This window comes from Podarcis filfolensis, assembly GCF_964270895.1.
Source record: "Podarcis filfolensis genome assembly, chromosome: 3".
Taxonomy (NCBI): domain Eukaryota; kingdom Metazoa; phylum Chordata; class Lepidosauria; order Squamata; family Lacertidae; genus Podarcis; species Podarcis filfolensis.
Window position 1 is genome coordinate 30,560,293 of NC_139606.1, and position 21,534 is coordinate 30,581,826.

At 40.3% G+C, this 21,534-nt stretch overlaps 1 protein-coding gene and 1 long non-coding RNA gene across 2 annotated transcripts in view; both read right to left on the minus strand.

Annotated features, from left to right (window-relative positions):
• LOC310759904 overlaps nt 1–21,534 on the minus strand; it is a 109,414-nt gene that overhangs the window by 22,404 nt on the left and 65,476 nt on the right. The window lies entirely within an intron of this gene.
• The window catches only part of NOL10 (nucleolar protein 10), a 40,851-nt gene continuing 19,952 nt past the window's right edge, over nt 636–21,534 (minus strand). The window contains exons 13-21 of the mRNA XM_083607255.1: nt 19,917–19,969; nt 11,692–11,818; nt 10,937–11,016; nt 10,760–10,858; nt 9,761–9,847; nt 7,595–7,768; nt 5,771–6,018; nt 1,949–2,051; nt 636–995 (exon numbers count right to left, since the gene is read on the minus strand). Coding sequence (XP_083463381.1) covers nt 876–995; nt 1,949–2,051; nt 5,771–6,018; nt 7,595–7,768; nt 9,761–9,847; nt 10,760–10,858; nt 10,937–11,016; nt 11,692–11,818; nt 19,917–19,969 — 1,091 coding nt within the window. The 3' untranslated portion in view covers nt 636–875. The remainder of the gene's footprint in view (nt 996–1,948; nt 2,052–5,770; nt 6,019–7,594; nt 7,769–9,760; nt 9,848–10,759; nt 10,859–10,936; nt 11,017–11,691; nt 11,819–19,916; nt 19,970–21,534) is intronic.

Genomic DNA, 21,534 nt, shown 5'->3' on the forward strand with positions numbered 1-21,534 from the left:
GCCTTCACTAGGAATGGAGAGCTGATGGCTTTCCCAGCTGTTGGTGGGACTGCAACTCCCATCATCTCTGACTCCTGGTTGGGGCTGATGGGAGCTAATTAGAATAATTTATTTTTAAATACAGTGCCATCTATATGCATGGAAGTTTTCAAAGACGAAATACAACAGGGTGAACTGGATGAGAGTGTACGTGACAAGAATGAACATGCAGAGAGGGAAAGCACTGCGAGGCCATGGAGGATTCTGAGGACAATAAGCTTGGTACAGGATCCAGGAGTAGCTGGGAAGCCATTGCAGGGATTTAAGGAGGAGTCACAAGACAAGAGTTTGAGGATTTGAGTTCTCTTCATAGAATCATAGAATTGTAGGGGGACCCTGAAGATTCATCTAGTCCAACACCCCTGCAATGCAGAAATATGCAGCTGTCCCATAGGGGGATCGAACCGGCAACCTTGGCGCTATCGGCACCATGCTGTCACACTGTCCAAGCTGACGATAATTAATGATCTTTGTTATCGACTTCGGAATTTCTTGTCATATAATTCCCATTCCCACCCCTCATCATCTTGTTAAAAGACTTGGCAGATCAAAGTTTTTCAGTCCTTGAAAGCTAGAGTCTTTTGAAACAGAGCGTCATTATTAAAATTTATTTTTTTTAAAGGTGAAGTCTACTCAGCACAGGAATGGTTGTATCTGAAACAAACACCAGGTTCTACAACCAGCGGTTTAGAAACATAAGTATCTCCATTCCAAATCAGTGGATTTCCCTGGTTTTGTTCTTTCTTCGCCACCCAGTTGTGCCATGGACAGTTCTTCTCTGTCAAATGTAACTTGAAGAGTTTTTATTTGTGTCTATGAAAAGCAGAATTGTCCTATTAATGGAAGGGTCGCCCTCTTCCTCTTTTACTTTTGAGATGGCCAGCTGAACGCCTGAGTTTTCGCCTTTCTTGATGATGGTGTTTCTCTGCTTCCTGCTGCTTTTTCTGTTGCTCTGACTGAAAACAATGCAGAAAATATCCTCGTGAATACTGCACTTCCAAACCATACTGATGTACCAAGAAGAGAGATGGAGAAAATATTACTGTATTCTAGTCAAATCCAAAAAACCACAATTTACTAAGTAGTCACCCAAGAATTATTACTGCCGCATTGTCTTGGGTGTATCAGCAAGCTATTAACTTTATCTTCTAGTTTCATCTACAAGCACATTTAATTATATTTAATCCTGTGTGCCCCTTGTTTGTTCTGATTTTTTTTTAAAATAAATGAATAAAGTGCATTTTGGGGGAATCTAATAAAAACAACCATATATATATATATATATATATATATATATATATATATATATATACACACACACACACACACACACACACAAGCTCAATTAAGGGTGCAATCCTGTGCCCACTTATTTGGGAGTAAGCCTTATTGAACTGAGTAGACATGTACAAGATTATACTGCAAGGCACTTTGTTTAAAGACACCCATGTTTCCATTTGTTCCCAATTTCCTTCTCACCACCACTGTGTAGTCATCAGTAGGTTGGGGATACCACTAGAAAAATATTTGATGCTGGGTGAAACATTCCTCTGCCCCCCCAACTTGTGCCTTCAGTTTGTGCTAGAGCTGTGCTGGGTTCAAACTAACCCCCGCCCCCCTCACCATCCCATGTAAATTACTGAATAGAATTCCTAGCTTCCAAGGAGAGTCCTCCAGCAGCTTACAGAGATTCAGCAGCTTGCCTAGCTCACTGCTCCTACCCACAGCCAGAAGCAACGAAATAAATTATATAAAGCAAGTAGAGGTATGCAAATCTGCTGAAGTTGCACAACACAAACAGAGCCCAGCCCTTGAAACAATCCAAGTTGTACCAGAAGGCTGACTTAGCCCTTCTATTGCATTGCAATTAACACCGCATTAACGTACACCATTAAGACTTTAAGCTTACCTTTTTTAATTTAAAGGTAACTTGTTTACTTCCTACTGTGGTGTCATGTACGCTAAGTGCACCAACTCTCTCTTCAAGCTGCAAACGATCTCCGAGTGTTTTTCTGCAGACAAGAGGGGGAAAGTCAGTTTCTTAGTATTTCTAGTCAGCATATTAAAAGTACATAGAGGGGGGAAAATAGCTACCTCTGTGTGCACACAAGTTATTTCCTGCCATTCCAAATATGATCACTAAACATTTTTTTCTGAAAATTTCGTTCTTATTTTCCCAAATATTACACACATACAAACATGAGGTTTGTATGCGCCGCACACGCTGTATGTTTAAGATCCATTTTTACAGAATGCATAGGTGCTCCAGCAGAACTATTATATGCAAAACAGTCTACAAAATACGCTTTAAAAACCCCAGAGCTCTAAATAACCACACTTCTAATCTTTTATATGCCACATAAAAGAAATCTCTTTTCTGTTTGGACAAAACAGAAAGCAAATTTTAGGTGAAAGCGAAAAAAAGCAGGTGAAGCAGCCTGAAGCATAGTTTATATACCAATATTTGTACCTCAGATAAGAGGATACATTAGCACTAAGCAATTTTTCCACAAATCTTTTAACAGGGGCTCTCACATGTAATTTATAAGCTACAAGAAGCTAAGACACTGCAATCCTGCATTTCCAAATCCAGATACAAAGTTTAATCTAGGAATACCCCTAGAATATGTACATTCCTATATCTCCAGATGAATGCAACCCAATCAAGAGCTGGCCATCTACACAATACCTAGATCCAAGAAACACCAAGAACACCCCCATGCTGCTATCTGAAAGCAGTGGAACCACAGTAACCCTGTGACCCTTACTCTTCACCCACAGAGCCAATTCAGTGAGATATTATAGCTGATGGTCTCAGAAGGAACTGAGAAGTCCAAGAGATTCGATGGGATCACATCCCCCAATTTCGCTCCTGAAGGAAGCCATTTGCTGGAGTGACCAAGGCAAATTCAGTTTCAAAATGGGGCCTAAAGCCAGGCTGTGTGTAGATAATCTGTCTTCTCTACGAGCATCTGAAGTTGGCTAACCACCAACCTCTTGAGCACTTCGCTTAGTAAGGGCAGTAGTTTTGCAAACTGCTGGAATACTGGATACTTTGCCATTGCCACCTTCCCCTCGTCTTCTCCCCTCCGTACCGCTGTTTATTGTTCAGTCTGTGTGTGTTGTTAAGGAAGAACTTAATACAGTATTAATAAAAGCTTGGAGCAACACTGAGTCAGGAATATGATAAAGCAACACCCAGTCTTATATAAAAGAGTCATAAATCTCTTCAAAATGCCATAATAAAAAGCAAAATGTCTAGCCATTAGGTGGTTTGGGGAGACATTAAGACAGTCACGATTGGGGGGGGGGGCTGAGCCCTGTTAGCACCTAAACAAATTTATTGTGCCATAAGCTTTTCTGGATCAGAGTCTACTCTGCGAAACTTTATGCCACAATACATTAAATTAGTTACAGGACTTTTGTTGTTCTTGCTACAGCAAACTAATATGGTGGCCCTTCTTGGAGACTGAGGAAGTTACGTTACATATGCTACAATGAAAAGAAAAAATAAAGAAAGAGGGATATATATCTGGCATCAACTAGGTATCTTGAAGATTACCACATTTTACCATTCAAGAGTGGCATCCTCAGCTGGAGTAACATGATTTTATACACCTGAAGATGGGACTTTACTCTCTGAAGGGACATTCCATGCAGCCACTAGGTAAAAGTATTCTCATTTGGCTTCCACTGACTTTTTTATCTCCAGTTTTGCCAATACAGTGGTACCTCAGGTTAAGTACTAAATTCATTCCGGAGGTCCGTTCTTAACCTGAAACTGTTCTTAGCCTGAAGCACCACTTTAGCTAATGGGGCCTCCTGCTGCCGCTGCGCCGCCGGAGCACAATTTCTGTTCTCATCCTGAAGCAAAGTTCTTAACCTGAAGCACTATTTCTGGGTTAGCGGAGTCTGTAACCTGAAGCGTATGTAACCTGAGGTACCACTGTATAAAAATTGCCATGTTTCTCTTTCTTGCTGGTTCTCAGCCACAAGAAACCTGTGTGTTTTGCTTAACTTTTGAGACAGATATAGAGAACTCTCTAGATTTTATATGTTTTAAGAATGAGGAATCAGCTGTTGTGTATTTCTTCAGCCCAATATCCCTAGATGTAACTGGAAACCTGCACAGCTCATAGCAATGCCTTAAGACTAATACTAAAATGCAGACTTTAATGGTTTCTAACACCAAGCCAGTTTTTCTACTTCCCTTAATAGTCAATTTGATGAAGAGTTCTAGAACTTGAAAGCGTTCTCACTATTTTGTGATTTTGTCTTCCGGGTTGGTCTAATAAAAGTATAGCCCTCTTGTGAATCCTGGAATTATGACTAACCAGAAATTCTTCTTTCTGTGTGACAGGTTTCATGGACAGCAGACCAACTAATTATCATCTAGTTTTCCAGGTAATTATTTGGCTAGCATAAGTATCACTTTTCCGGGGGAGGGGGGAGAGAGAGAGAAGGAAAGGCCCATCTGAGTTCAGCATTCTGTCACCAACAGTGACCAGCTAGATGCCTCCTGGGATGTTCCCAAGCAGGGCGTGTTTGCTCCCAGAGTTCGTAATTACAGGAAAACTGTATATGGTGGTTCTGTTCTTGAGTACCATGGCTAACAGGCACTGAGACATCTGTTTTGCCGTGAATTTGTCTAATCCCCAAGCTAATACTCACCATTACACCTTGCAGCAATTAATTCTATAACTACAGTAACCACGATATTCCCTATTGTATCTTTGCTATTTAAAGCAACCATATTCAGAAGCTGTTTTCTAGAACAGCCTAAACCTGTTTCCCTCAAAACATGCAGGTGACCTGAAGAATACTAATAAAATCCTTTCACTTAAAAGTTACAACTCTTAGGTTGATCAAAGGTGCTATTATGATGATATGAAACAGAGTAATGTAAGATATTACAATCATAGGTAATATGTTGTGGGATACACACACACACACACAAAAATACAACTCCGTTAATAATGATTATACTCCAATATAATTAATTAAATCTACTGAACTTTCTTCAGGACAAACTTCACTAAGAACTATTGTTTAATGCTAATACAAGTTCCTGCAGTAGACGAAACCAAGAGTGAAAATGGGGAGTCTCAAAATGTGCTTGTCTTAACAACAAAGAAAAAAAACTACCAAGCCCATGAGGTGAAAGACTAAAAGTCAAGCCCTGTTCTAACAAATGTATAAGCAATTCTAATCTCCAAGGGTTGTTTTTTTGGGGGGAGGGGGCAACACTGGTAAACTTCTGGTGTAGAGAAATTAAATTAGCCACCAGTTCTAGCAAAAATTTGGATATGGGTTGCAAAAATTTGATTGCCAATTATAAACAGAACAATATGAAGTTGGTTAATGAGGCAAGGGATGCAGCAAAGTTTGGAGATGTTCTTTAGACTGGTTCAGACAGGCTGACAGCTAGCTGGAAACTGGTCTTGTGCCCAATCAGCATGGGGGCACATTAGGGTTTAAGGGGCTGCAATCCATGCACAATTACACCACACACTGCTGAGTCTCTCTGAGTTGTATTTTTAGACAGCGGGCTGGTGTGTGTCCAAGAGGGGCACCTCCTTTGATCCTTCCCCAGCACCATGTCTGGCTGTAGAAACAACCATCCCCAGAAGAAATCAGTGCAACATCCAAATGAGCCTCTCAAACACAATTCAAGGGGAGGGGGTGGAATTAACTGCAAGCCCAGTGAATGAAACAGAGGTGTTAGCCTTACTTCATTAACTTTTGCCTTTTGGCGGTGTCCTTGAAACTTCTAAATTCTTCTCCAGCTTTAATCTCAAAGAACTTAGGTTCCAGTACTGTTTGCTGATCCTCCTTGAACCACTTCTGGTGTTTTAATTTTTCCTCTTGGCGTAGAAGTCTGCGCTGTTTCCTGACCTCTTCAACCCAACCTTTTTCATCATCTGAAGTCTCAGAACTTTCTGCATCACTTGGTTTTCCTTCTGGTTCTTCCTCTTCTTCCTGCAGACAAAAATAACTACTAAAAAAAAAGAAGAAAAACAGCAACAAGCCACCCCTCCCCACAACACACTAGTTAATGTTCCTTAGAAGAACAATTTATCCAATTAGAGTACGTGACACTCCACAGATGCACTATTTGGAGAGGGCTATAATTCTAACGGTGGGGGTCGGGGTGGTTAAATGGAATGGAACACAAGGAAACAGAATGCATTTGCAACAGTGTTCTTCATAAAACTATTGATGTTGATACGTTATTAAATAAACAGTTCTAGATCGGATATATACAACTCTCAGAAAGATAAGGAGCAGAATAAATTTAATAATTTGGATGCAATCTTCATAGAAGAGAGGAACACACAGCAACAAAATCTCTTTTTGTCTAATATTTACTGATCCCATCCCCAGTCTCACCCCCACACCCGTAGCATGTGATTTAGCCTGGCCCCATTTGAACATCTCACAACAACAACCATTACTACTGGGTTACAAAACCACTTAGATCACAGTTACACAACTACCTATTTGCCTGCTTATAAGAGGAAAGGGACACTGGCAACCAGCTGGTAATAATTAAGATCTTCTGAGTCCAGAGTAGGCTTCTTTAGGAACAACTGAACCACTGCCTCTTTTAAATTAAATGGGACTGCTCCCTCACTCAAGGAGACACTGAACACTTCCTGGACCCAGCTGGTCAACCCCTCCCTGCTCACTGCAACGAGCCCAAGAAGGACAGGTAGCCACAAAGTGGGCAACACTTGGTCAAGCATATTTGTCCACATCCTCAGGCCTCAAAAGCTGGAATTTATTTAAAGACACAAGACCAGATAGAAGTACCAAATATGAAAAAAGAGTTGGAGTAAAATCCCCAGCTTGACCACCATTCTCATGCACATTGAGAAAAACAAATCAAGAGTTGGTCCTGCTACATGGATTAGGTCAACAAAATGTTGGGCCAGCTTCCAGAGTCCTCAGCCTCCTCCATCAAGGTAGCCTTGACAGCCTTGCTGAGGTCTTTCAGGACCAACACCCTGCGGTCCTAAACATCAAATCAGAGAAGGGATTCTTATACATGACAGAAACACCACCTCCTAAGCTTATCCTGGTACTGAATGGAGCATCCAGGTGAACACAACTGAAAGATCAACTCCACCTAACTCATCCACCCAGGTTTGGGTGATCCAAGCCAGTTCAAGCTCATCATCCATAATTTATTGAAGCACAGAGTTTTTAGTATGTATAAATATTCTTGCATGCTCATAGACATTTTAAAGCAGGGCTGACTTGCACCCCAAATGCAGTGCCTCTCATATCTGTGCCTTGCATGTTATCTGTGCTCAGAGTATAACTATGGAACATTCCTCACATGTTATGTGAGGGAGGCAAATACTCCCCTTGTTGGATTGCCTGGATGTGTTCCTTAAGGCAGGGTTAGGTTGAGAAAATAAGGCTATATGGAGTCCTATTGGGAATCCTCTGTATAAGGGCACTGAGCCCACAATGTGATTGGATGGTGTTCACATTCTTGCAAATGTATGTTAAAGAACAGAAGGCAAATCCTAAAACCTCACAGATTTACCTCTCCCAGGGTTTCTTGGTGCTCCAAGATCTTTAATTTCTGTTTCCTTTTCTCACTTATTTTGGAAACAAGTGGATTAAGCAGTCTGAACTCTTCACTCTTCTCATCCACCTGGAAATCTGGGTTCTCAAACATGACTTTGAAGCGATCGTCATTAAGAATGCTAGGCATTTTCTAGAAGGAAACAGAACAATAACAAAGTCAAGAGCTGGTTATAAAACTTACAATGTTCTAACAAACCTGGTTTTCCGTCGGGTTTCACAAAGCAAGAAGGCCTTCTGTGAAATAAAGGCTATATTTTCTTCACCAGAAGGGGAAGGGGAATAATTAAAATTGCCATTCTGCCAAGAGATTCCTTTGTCATTCAATGAGCAACACTGGACACCACACACTGAACTTCATATTGCATATAGCACATGTTTCATATACTGGACATAACTATTGAAGTTAAAATACCCCAAAAAAGTTTAAAAGCATTGGATGGAAACAAAATGTGACCAAGGATGACTCACCAACAGCATCTAAATACTTTTCACCTACCACAGAGCCAAGTCATGGGAAGGGTAGGAAATATTTTGGATGTCTAACTATTTTAAGCTGTTGTCTAGAAATGTGAAATCAAAATTTTCCAGACTTGCTTATGATATGATCACAAGCTACTAAAATAGGATGGCAACCAACACATGGAATGGAAAATACATCTGCCCCACAAAGGTTGTCTATTGTAACTCTTCATGTACCTGTCAAACACACATGTATCCATGCCTGTTTCTGCATATGTGCATTTCTGCATAACTCATCTTAAATATTTCAAAAGGAAATAACATTTGAAAAATCTACAGCAGTAAGAAGAATAGCTATGTAGAACATATCAGGTAGACATGGTGTTGGCAGCCTGCACAGACTTTTTTGAGGAACATGAAAAGGATGAAAGTTGATGCCCACCTGGTGCTTGGCAACATGTCTGTATGAACCATTAAACAGACATTACTGGAAAGTTTGGAACCAAATCTTTTAGTCACAGACACCATTAAATTAAGGAAGCCTAGTATGGGAAAACTTGGACAGCTGGAATGCCTCACTTACAAACTTCAGCAAGCGTGGCAGCTTCATCTTTAAAGTGAGCTACATTTTTAATTAAGATTATGACGCTTTAATGAGTAGCTTAGTAACAAATGCTCATTTTTTTATTAGTTAGGAAAATGCCATTTGACTGCTGCCGTTGGAAAAGTACTAACACCTGGGAATCGATCTGGTCCAACAGCATGTTTGTACAGCTGCCCAGAAAGGAAAATTCTTTGAGCAGCAATGGTAGGTCTAAAAATATGCAGAAAGAACAACTAAGAGGAATATTACTAAGGCCAGCTGCTTTATGGCCCATCGGGGAAACAGTCAGGTGCTGATGCCATAATTTATTTTACATTTAAAGTGAGAAAGCTGTAAAGGCCAAGTTTAAAATATCAGACGAGCCAAGGATGTAATGCTTATGTGATAAAAGCTGTTGCTTCTCCCACCCACTCCCACTCTGCCTATCACAGTCATGCTGCCTAGATTTTGACTTTCCCCTGCAGAGAAGTTGGGTTGGAGCTAATGGCGATGAAAGCAAACTCAAGCTATCATGTATGACAATTTGAGTTAACTTTTATCACAATATTAACTCCATACCAACTTCTGCATAGCGGGATGCTCTTGGTACTCTTGCCTTAGCTCAATGGTAATATGCTTAATAACAGGCTCAGATTAGAAATATAGTAGAAACAGAGGCTTGTGAGCAATGTAACCTATTAGTACTATTCAAGTGCTGATTAACTGCAAACACGTTATGTTCCGCCAAGTCAAGTAAGCATATGAAGTGAACTTATACCTGTTCAAACTACTGGTTCATTAGTTCCAGTACTGTCTACCATGGCTGGGGCTAGGGCAAATATCTTTCCTAGCCCTGCCAGCAGAGACCCTTTAACCAGAGTTTGAACCAGGGGAAATCACTGCAAGGGACATTCTCTGTCATGGCTCTACAGCTCCCCACCCAATTGCATACAGAAACACGCTTACCCTGAAAATAGAAGCACTGATTCAGTTTGGCATGTCTTAATATCTGAAGGCCCCTCCCATTTTACTATTGCAGTACAAAAGCAATGGCAGAAACAGGGAAGGATATCCTCTTACCTTTTGCTTCTTTTTTCTTGCATTTTGTGGCTCTTCTCCTTCCTCGATCAACTTCAGTGCAAGTTCTTTATTAACCTTGGGAAGTTTCTAGTGAATGAAAGAAATGTTAAAACTATGGGCTACTGAACAAACTGCATTTAAGCCAAAGGACATTCTGCAGCCATGGTTTGTTTCAGCTTACTCTGCTCCGCTTCCACCGCTCTCTCGTTACCCTTAAGACTTTACGGTGCCCAAATACTGGCACTGCCTTCCATGTCCCCGTTGCCCTTTTTGTTGCTGGCTGCAGGAGCAAGGGTGTGAAAACCTTCTTGGCAGTCTTATAAGGCTATTGTCAAACAGCTACTCTCCCCTTCCATTCCTCCAGAAACACCCATACTCCTTTGCAGCTTGATTCTTTCATCAATTCACAATCTGTTTTTACCATATATTTAGACTTCAGTTTAGTAAGTGTTGCTTAAGTTGGTACCACCTTCAACCTGTTTCCCCCTACGCTCTGTGCTGCCAGGGGCTTTTAATTTTAGTAATGCATTTTATTAATGCACACTTAAGCAGCTTCATCTGTTAGTTGTAATGGCTGTCAGAAATCGAACCTCTTTTAAATTAGATGCTTTGCTGTCTTTAGATGCTTTGCAAGTATTTACTGTGCTTATTTCTCCTCACTTAATCGGAGTTCCATATTCTGACAAGATCTGAGAGGGTGTTGATCACTTGTGACATCCAACAGCATCCTCCCACCAAGGTGAAAAAATTCTGCTTGGGCAATAGTAACCTCCTTTCTTCTTCTTCTTCCCCCTCCAAAGCTACTCTGGAGGGTTCGGGGACCCTTCCCAGAGGAGATATGTGAAAGTGCATGGCAGAGAGGAAAGGGGTCCGACTAAATATCACCCAGTGTATCTCAGGGTATCACAAATGTACAGGATTGTTAGGGTAGCTTCTCCCATCACTCCATAATGGACTGTTTATGGAAACTTCCATGAACAGTTAAAACTGCACCTTTACCTTAAGTTGCACTCTTTGTGCCCGCGTTTCTTCAATCTTCTGCCTAATTTTCTCTCTTCTGTATTCCTCATAGGCAAAAGGATTCACCATCATTTTTACCTGCAAACACAAAACAGTAAGTGGCGAAAAGGAAAGAACTCATAAGATTTCTAAGCAGCCTTATTTTGCCCAGTTCACCTTGTGATACAGTCGTATGTCCATGAAAAAGCCATGCATATATGCTCGGAGAAGTGGTGATCCAATCAGATGAGCCAGCCCTGAGGTGGAGAGGGGTTGGGGGAAGAGAGAGAGAGAAAGAGACACAGACAGAAAATATTAATGTATCAGGAAATATTTTGGCTACATCACAGAGGTGTTTTTTTTAAAAAACTAAAATTAAATTGGGGTTGTAATTTTCTTGGGGGATGGTTGTACGTAATCATTTGCCAAAATTGTGAAAGTTCCTAGTTTGCAGCTTTCACATATGTTCAAAACCTGGCACACTGGACAGACATAATGGAATCTATTTACACCTTCACTGCATACAAAGGTTTGCCCATTTCTTCAACAACAATTATTGGGAGTGTGCCATGTGTGAAAGGACCCCTTTGAATGGGTTGCTTTTCCAACATGGGAATAGGGAGAAAATGTACACTTAATATACGTTGCCAGGTAAAAAGCTGCAAACTGTCACGTAAAATTTCTTGCTAGCTTCATGTAGGCTTTGTAGACAAAAGGAAAAAGACAAGGAGTCGTGTGTTGTACCCACAACTCCATCACGTCAAAAAGAGATGGGCTAGGACAGGCAAACCATCACTGCTCCGTCTCTCAGCAGCAGGAGGCAGCAAATATAGCAGCATGTAAACAAAATGAGTAACTGAGAGCAGAATTAATGAAAAAGAACAAGAAAGAATAAAGAAATTCTTGCATCTTTCAAGGCAGCAATACTGTACCTAAATTGTCAAGGTCTTTTCTTGTTACGAACTTGTAGTCATCATATACAGTTGTCTCTGGGTTTTCCTCCAGCTCTTCTGTCAAGTTATCAAGAAACGAGCACCATTTTGGAGCAGGACCTAAAACCTGTAAATGCACCAAGGTTAGTCGTAAACACTGTTTCTGCGACATTCCAACAGCTGTTATTACATAATTTGTCATTACTTTAACCAGAACACTGAACTTCTAACTTTGCAGACAAGAGGACAGCCAGATGAGTAAGCCTGTTAAGACTGTACAAGTCCTGTTAAGATGCAAGTCTGAACAGTGTAAGTGACGTACAGTCAAACCATTAAACTATAGTAATTTTGTGGTGAACTGTGGTTCAAAAACAAATACAGGGGATTCAGTCCACCCACTATATAATGGTGTTTCAATTTCTCCCCCAAAAAGAAAGAGAGAGATTGCCAAGTAATTAGTGAACCTAACGAAGCTGTTCCAGGATTTAAACATATGAAGGATATGAAGGAAACTACAGCTTTGCTGGAGAAGTTTGATAGTTGTAAGTGCACCCTGAACAGATACAAAAGTACGTAGATACCATTTCTTAAGGCTAGGTGCATTAATGAAGGTATTCGCACAGACATGGAAAATTCATGCAAATGGCTTTGCCACATATTGCTAAAAGAGCAACACAATTAAATTAAAAATAAAATTGATTTGTAGGTTTATTTTTCGGTCGTCTACTAGACTCATGTAAATCCATGTCAATCAGCACAATATTTATTGCAGCACTCCAAACCATTTATGGTGATGAAGCGTTTGCTGATTTAAACTCCTCCCCCCCTTGCTGGAATCAAATAGATTCCAGTATGTGCAAGGTGTTGCAGGGGGTGGTAGGGAGGTCACAGATGGTTTTCAGCTCCCTGATTTTAGAGGTCAGGGGGTCTTCCATAAAAAGTCTGCCATCGCAAGCCCACCCACCCCACAATACATATACAACTTTCTCGGGATCCCAGTCAAGCCTACATGCAAACATAGGCCCTGCTGGAACTAGGTCAGCAACTCTTTTTTTTGGTAAAACCTTCTGAAGGTTGTGTGTAGATATAGAGACAGATAAAAGTAGTGTACATAAAGATCCCGTTCACCTGGTCAAATGCACTGCTTAATAAACAGATATGCATCAGCTTCAGACATCCACACATAACCAGTTTCTGCAAGCAAGTGAAAAACCCAGGAAACTGCAGGTAACCATAGCTTCCTGTTACACCCCAAACCGAGAAACTGTGATGAATGGCTTCTCAACAATCCAGAATATATTAAGCCATGGTTTTAAATTTGGTTTCAAGATTCTGGCTTGCTTGGAAGCCATTACTCATAGCTTCCCTGTTTGGATGCAAAAGGAAGCTGCAATGTTAACTGCAATTTCCTGGCTTGTCTGAAGCTTGTGCATATCTTGACTGATTAAGCAAAGATTTGACCATGCAAACGTGAAGATTGTGGCACTAAATGCACATTTTCATTGTGCTGACCTTAAAGCTGATCCTCCATGTTTTGGAAATGCAATGTTTCATTCCCCTTTCCTCTACTTTTGAGACTGATGCTAATGACATTATATGCCGAAATACTCAAATTAAACACAGGGGACAGGTTGAATACCACAATAATGCATGGAATATGGATGAAAACATTGTATGGATTCATATAGCCGGGGGGGGGGGTCAGTTATGACCCCGATGCCACACTACTGATGTATCTCAAAATTAGGTTTCCATTTCCTCCAAAATTCAGACCGACTGAACTCTTTTCCACTGTTGATATCAATCTCTCTCCCACTTTATGCGCACACAGTCACACCCAGTGAAGCTAGATTATTTGAGTAACCGGAGAATGCATCAAGGTAAACATCAAAAGCCCTCTCTCCAAGGGAAGGAAACAGGAAATAATGGCAAGTTCGGAATACCCAAAGCACCTACAAAATGGAACGTTAGAAGGTCTGCTTCCTTTTTAAAAATGTTATCAGTGGTGATAATTTAAGTGAAAACAAACAAGGAATTCTAAAAGGTCATGGTCACTATCCAAATACACTACTTGATTAACCAAAAAAAGTATATGTATCTTTGCTGTGCTGTACATATATGCTCTGAGTACAATGACTGAGACAATGTCCACTTGAACTACTTGTATACTATGCGAACAACTGTTCTACATTGGGAAGGGGTGTGGATTAACAAAAATGTCGATATTATAACACGTGGGAAAAACAGTAATCACAAAATATTACAGTACTTTAAAAACAAACATGGTTTCTGGATATTGAATGTCAGCTGTTTCTAGTGGACACACTTTCCAATTCCGAGCTGTTTAAAAATATTTCCTTGGCATCATTAACGTTTATTTATTTTGTGTATCCACACAATGTTTGGGGGAGAACTACCAATGACTAAAGATGAGTTGCATTTATACAACAGGCTGAGTTAAAAACTACTCATCCAAATATGCTACGTCTGTTAAATTTAACTGCTGACATTTCTTGCAAAGCAAGCTGTTGTATCTCAATGGACCACAATTTATAGGATTTTTTTAGTGTGTCGTTGGTGCAATCTTAAAAGAAAAAGGTAACAGGGGGTACTTGCACCAGAGTTGCAGAAAACTGCCACAACGGAGAGCTACACATATAATGAAATGGGAAGATTCAGACATATCTTTGTCCCTTTCAGAATCAGAAGAATCTTCAGCCACTAGCCATAGCAATAAAAATAAATGTACTGAAGATAGAGGTAAAAACTTAACTATGCAAAATACATTTTGGAGGTTTGCATCAATAATCAAATAATAGATCTTATTCTAATTGCCCCTGCTAAAAACCTTTCAGTCTTTGTCCCTTTTTTCCCTTTGCTAAATATCCTTAACTGACTACACAAAAAAACCCTACTCCTGATTCTTTCCATAACAACGTCCTTGACATTAAATCCACCCCACCCACAAATATCCTGCTATGAGAAAGTGCCTGAGCCAAGCATATTGTAGTTCTATTAAATTTATTTTTCAGCCTTATATGATAACCAGCACAATTAAAGCTGCCCATTCTAGCTTTATACTTTCTGGGTCACCCTTAGATGTCTTTGAGTTTGGTTGCATGTGTGTATTTTGTCCTCTTCCAGTCACTGCTAATTATCTAGAGATCAAACTTTTTTTCTTTTTCTTTTAAAGGATTATGGATGCATTGCTCATCGTCTGAGCAAGCTGCTCCAAGGAAGAGGATGCATTAACAATTTGTCAGAAGCTGACAAAGTAAATTGCTCCTTAGAACTCTAAACAACACATAAAGGTCTTCCATAGACAATTTCCACTCATTTCCTTCTTGCCGGGCATCTTTTATTTTCCTTCTCTACAGCTGTCCTAAATAACCATCTCTGGAAGCCCTTGAGTGTCCCCATTACACGATTCCTGCCCACCCCCAGTCCAAACACTTAATAGGCATTGAGACATAAAGGTTTCAAAAGAGTACATATGGCCCACATCCAGCTTGCCAACGTCTTTCTTCCCCTTCTTCATGATAACCTGCCTGCAAGTTGGTAGGTCTGAAGTAGGCTACAAGCCATACATTAGCTCCCCAACCCAAGACTAAAGGGCGAAACCTTCTACAGACTCACCAGAACTCCTCAATATTTCACAGGCATGCTAGACTGGCTTATTTGGGTCTTAAGTTATTCACATCCATGCAGTGCAATATCACATGTTTACTCAGAATATAATAGGATTCATTGTGAATAAATAACTTGCCAGAGAAATTATACAGGCCATTACCGACCATAGGCCATTTACATGTGGGAAATGGCACTGGATTTTTTTTAAAAGGCAGTTTTGCTGAGCTTTGGGTGGGGGGCAGAACCGGAACGGGGGCAGGGTGGAGATGAGAGAGGGATGTTTTGTTCATTATCTTATGCAGATGTCCCATAAAAAAAGGTGAGCAAACAAAAGTATAGTTATTCCACAGTAAAGGCGCGGGTGGCACTGTGGGTTAAACCAGAGCCTAGGACTTGCCAATCAGAAGGTCGGCGGTTCAAATCCCCGCGACGGGGTGAGCTCCCGTTGCTCCACCCCTGCTCCTGCCCACCTAGCAGTTCAAAAGCACATCAAAGTGCATGTAGATAAACGGCATTTCCGTGCGCTGCTCTGGTTCGCCAGAAGCGGCTTAATCCTGCTGGCCACATGACCCGGAAGCTGTATGCCGGCTCCCTCGGCCATTAAAGCGAGATGAGCGCCGAAACCCCAGAGTCAGTCACAACTGGACCTAATGGTCAGGGGGTCCCTTTACCTTTACCTTTAAAGGCCCAGTTTGGAAGCATCTCAAATCTCCAATACCTTTGTAAACAGAACAAGACCTTTCACTTTAAAACATTTAAGTGGAACAAATGAATCCCATGGGCAGTATGTGGTCTGCCCCTGAATGAGGCTGTTTGGCATCCCTTGGAAGTAAGGCAATGTAGCGTTTTTAACACTCTGCAGGCATAAGCAACCCATTTCCTCTACTTCCCAAACTCTAGAGCAGGGATGGGGAACCTGTGGTCCTCCGGATTAAATGTTGGACTATGGTTCCCATCATCCTTGACTACTGTCCATGCTGGCTGGGGCTGATGGAGCCCAACAACATACGGAGGGCTAGAGTTTCCTCATCCCTGCTGTAGAGCTTTCTACTGTCGTCTAGGCCAGAGTTATTCTACTTGAGCCAAACTGTAGCAGCCATTTACAAACTGGATCGTATTCACTAATGCAGTGCCTCACTTCTAACAGCAGTATCTGTGCTTCACATCCGCTTATCGGGCGCACAGACACTTCCCAACGGAGCATCCAAATGTGTTAAGAGATTCTACCGGATGGCCCCCACAAAATTACTTCCCGAGTGTCACACATTGGATGGTTTCCGCACCTATGCCCACACGCGCGCATTTCCTTTGAGGCAACCTGTTTTGATGGGAAGTGGAGGATTTCCTTTGTTGTGAATAAGCCCAACGTGCTACTTTTGAGATTGAAAGTATTTATCTGAAAACAGATAGGAAACCCATGCTTCCTGTTTTGAGAAGGAAAAACAATCGTCCAACAGGTTACACTTAAAAATACTAGCCTTTCACTTGAAATCCATACAGTATTACTCTATGCAGACACAGATGCAGAAGAGAGACAGAGACCTAATATTGTATGAGCGTAATTTACAACGTTCGTGATATTTTAAAATCTGTATGAAAATGCCCTTAGGATACACCCATTAAATGGCGCGTCCATTAAATCCCACATCTGTACCTCCTTTAATAGTTTATGCAAGAATTCATCTAAGTTGTGGGTGGAAAGACTAGGGTTTTAAACGGGGGGGGGGGGGGGGGAGAGACATCTTGTGAAAACAGAATTTAAGCAATGACTGTTTTGTACTTCACCACTATAGAAAAAGTACTACCAAACAATAACTGTTATCAAGCTTTCCATCAAGTGAAAAGAAGGAAGAGTTATTAACAAAGCCTTCAGTGGCTGATACAACTTTTCCCCTGAACAAATAATTTTAAAAACAACCATGGTCCTTCTCAGCTTAGATCTTTTAAAAGCACAAAATAAAATGGTACAGTGGTACCTCAGGTTAAGTACTTAATTCGTTCCAGTGGTCTGTACTTAACCTGAAACTGTTCTTAACCTGAAGCAGTACTTCAGCTAATGGGGCCTACCGCTGCTGTCGGAGCACGATTTCTGTTCTCATCCTGAAGCAAAGTTCTTAACCTGAGGTAATATTTCTAGGTTAGCAGAGTCTGTAACTTGAAGCGTATGTAACCCGAGGTACCACTGTAATGTCCTGCAATTCTCTTTCACTGCCCTATCATAGCCTTTTCCCATCCTTAATATGAGCTTCACTCAAGGCATTTGGCAGTTCAGTGCTCTTGCAATACTCAAGAGATTCTTTCCAGAAGTTGCAGGGCTGTAATTCCGATCATTCATGACCATTAGCCATACTGCATAGAGCTGGTGGATATTGGGAGTCCAACAACATCCCGAGGGCCACAGGTTGGCAACCCCTGCCACACCTTCTGGAAGGCTGATTTCAGCCATTTTCCAGCATCCTGTTTATGGAAAACAATTCAGGTTTCCATAGCCAATATAACACAACACCAACCAGAGTTGTTCTCTAATTTTCAGATCATTACATCCCCATGTTGTGTCCCGGAATGAAGTCCAAGAAACAAGTTGACAAAACATGCAACTAATTTGTATTAGTTTGTCTGCGATTCCTCCCTTTTAATTTATATAACTGTGATCTTAAATTATTGTAAGGCATGTACACAGGCACTAGACGGAAATTGCGCAATTCAAGGGAAAACCTTTCAGATATGCAAATTAAAGTGGAGCTTTCTGCAACTTGAATCCACGAGTAAGCACCTTTATACTTTTCCACTTTCTAGCCGGGGTGCATAAATCAAAGTTTTGGGGTTTTTTTGTATCTGGTGTAGGAGGTGGAAGACTGGATTAAGTTACAAACCTAGGAAAGCCAAGAAATGCAATTATGGCTGCAGGCAAAATAAATGTAAGCCTATCTTATGGAATTTGGGGGATTTCACAGCACTCCTCTTCCTCATAATCCTAAAGGGAGGCTGTGATTGGCTGCACTAAATTCTATGATATGCTTTCAAGTTCTATCGAAGTTCAGCAAAGTAAAAAAAAACCCCAACCCAAGTCATTAACCATTTACGTTAATGTGAACTGGAAATAAAACAGCACCTTCTTCCCTTTCTGCACATGCCAATTTGCACTTACTCTGTGAAACCAAAACTGAACGTGGTCTTTATTTTATTTTTCCTCCTCTCCTCTGGCATATTTCATTAAGGCAAAAAACCCCTGTGTTTTAAAATATTTCCTGACCACAATTGCATGCCCTCAACCATGCTTTGGCCTTCTGCTTCTCAAACAAGACTCCAAATTTATGCCACGTCACAAACCACTTTTGAAACTAGGCTGGCTTTCAACACTAGTTTGTATTGTGGAATGGGAAAACTTGCAGCCTGGCCAGTGCAATGGATGATGGGAGTTGTAGTTCAAAACATCTGGAGGGCACCAAATTGAGGCAAGGCTGCCTCAAGACTTCTGGGATTAGTGTTTCTCAAGAACCACCTCCTGCATCCCATATGAAATGCAGCAGGTGGGGGATCTGAGACAGGCCTTTTTGACTATGATGCTCAAATTCCAAAACTCCCTTCCAAAAACGGTCATTTTGTCATGCTTGCTGCTCGCACTGGCTGCTTTTGAACGCCATACTATGCCCATTTTATCTTGATGGGAGTTAGCCATAGCGAACCTTGGGCTCACCTGCTGTCCCCTCTCAGGCATGGTTGGGAGGAGAATGGAAGCTTCTGTGACCGTTTTTGATTAAATACATCTTAGTTTTATATTAAAACCTTAAACTGTGGTTATAATCTTGATTATGGTTTGTTGAAACAATCCAGTTTCGTAATCAATTATTTGAAGCTGGCTGGTTTCTAACAAATCATAATTAAGATTAACCAGTTTGATGGCTTCAGAGGAAGCAACAAATTGCAACTATATCTGGACATTTAAGCTTAACGCCTTGTGGCCACACCAGAGGAGAAGGGTTAACCATGGTTTACCATGTCATCTGAACACAGATATTTGAAGCTTTTAAAGAAAGTCTTTATTGTGAGGCTCATTAATTAATTAATCTTTCATGAGCTTCTTTCTTTTAATTCTGTATACTGCTGGTTGCATTATCATTGTTTTAATGATATTTTCATTGTCTTGTTTTTAATTTGTGAGCTGTGTGTTTCAATAAACTATGATTAAAAAGTAACTCGCTTGATCCCAGATCTAATATTTATGCAGGTTTTAGATATGCTTCATTTTAACAGAAAACTGATACTTTCTCTCTCAGTGGTTTTTTCCAGTTCTGCTAATTCAAAACTAAATTGTAATGAGTAAGAGAAAAGCTTCAAGGTTAGTTCAAAGCAATTCTACTCTTTTAAAACCAATATAGTTGCATTATTACAACAGGGTGAGAGTGAAATGTATCCATGATAAATTTCTGGAATATACTTTTCAGTAGCAAGTTTACACCACAGACTCAAACATACATGTTAAAATGTACTGTACAGTACAAATACAGAACTGTATTACAATCGAAAACAAAGCACAGGGCTATTTCATGGTGTCCAGAGATCATAATAGCAGAGAAATTTTTTGCTTTACTTACTGGTATGTAGTAGATGCTCATTTTGGGGGCTTCATTGGCCGTGAACAGCATTCCTAAAGATTATAAGAGAATCTTGTAAAAGACAGGACATCCCCTCCCATTTTTAACTTTCAGAAATTTGAACTGAACACACTTGGTGAGAACATGAATTCCAAAGCTATTACTAAAAAGAAATCGGAGAGCACTATAGACATACCAGCTCTGGCTCAGTAAAAGCTCCACTCTTTTGAGTGCCCAGAGCTGTTCCTGTTTCCTCTTCTTCTCTTACCACATACACCCTCACCCAGTCAAATGCCATTTTATTTTATTCAGAAAGTCACCTTTCCAGACCAATCCTCAATACCATACAAGTATCTGAAAAACAGGGGGTTAATTTTTTTTCTCCCTTGAAAGCAACAACAGATGCAGTCCTCCCATGAAATCAGTAGCAAAATGACCACGGATTTTAAGGGAGAAGGAATGAAAATGGTCAAATTTTCTGTTGCAGAGTTAATTATTGGTAGCTCCAGATGGTTTATATGAAATCTAGTCAGTTCTTAAAAGCTCTTGTTCAAGAACGTATACAATCGAGTGGTATATAAATTTTGTGAAATAAATAAAATAGAAATGTAAGATAGGGCTACCATACATCCATATTTTCTTTAAAAAACCTCTATAACTTTTGGGGTGTCCTGGTTTTTACTTTTTGAAATATGGCAACCATATGTAAGAACCCATATGTGTCCATCTGAATTGTTTCAGGAAACCTACCTCGGCATGTGATTTCAGCATGTGATTTCAGTAATTATAATTGTTTTAAAACTACTTGTTATATATTTTTTAAATGTAACGTAACTTGTTTTTAATGTTTGCTTTTATTGGTATTTTTAATGAACACTTCAGATTGTGTTTTGTAACATATTTAGAGGTCTGTTGTTTGAATAAGTGATATATCAATTTTAGTAAGCAAATAAACTCTGCAGTTGGAATCACTTTTCTCACCCTTCTGCTATGTCACAAGAGTGAACAGAAGAGGGTTTCCATGAGTGGAAAAGCACCTTTGAAATAAAGCCATTTTCTTTTATCTTCTACTCACAGGAACAAATGATAATTTTTTCCCAACAGTCAGTGAAGAGGAGGTGAAAGGGAGGATTTGGTTTAATAATTATTTCAAAAGTTTCTAATAGTTCTGTCAAGAAAAGGAGAACAACTTCCTAATGGAAGCAATATTCCCACAGACTGAAGGTGTGCAACTCTTTGGGGCAGTGGCTGGATGCAGATATACGATAGGGAGAAATCTGAATTAAAGAGATTCCTAGAGCTCTTTTGTTTAAACACGCTAATCTTGATCACTGTTTACAGGAAGAGGGACACACCTATTAAACCACAGAGCAGACTAATCAGATTATATGAAGAAGTATTTCAGACTTGTTTGAATAACCTCCTCATTACTAAAATACTGACACCTGAAATTATGCTGAGGAATGAGATCTTGTAGGTGTTCCATGATGAAGCCAGAGGATGAAAGAATGAAACATCCAGTTTTGACAAGGATATGATTTTTATGAGAAACGAAGGATTTGGAATGTAGGAATGAGCTGAAGTGTGCAAGATAAAACACTGGAGACACAACTGACCA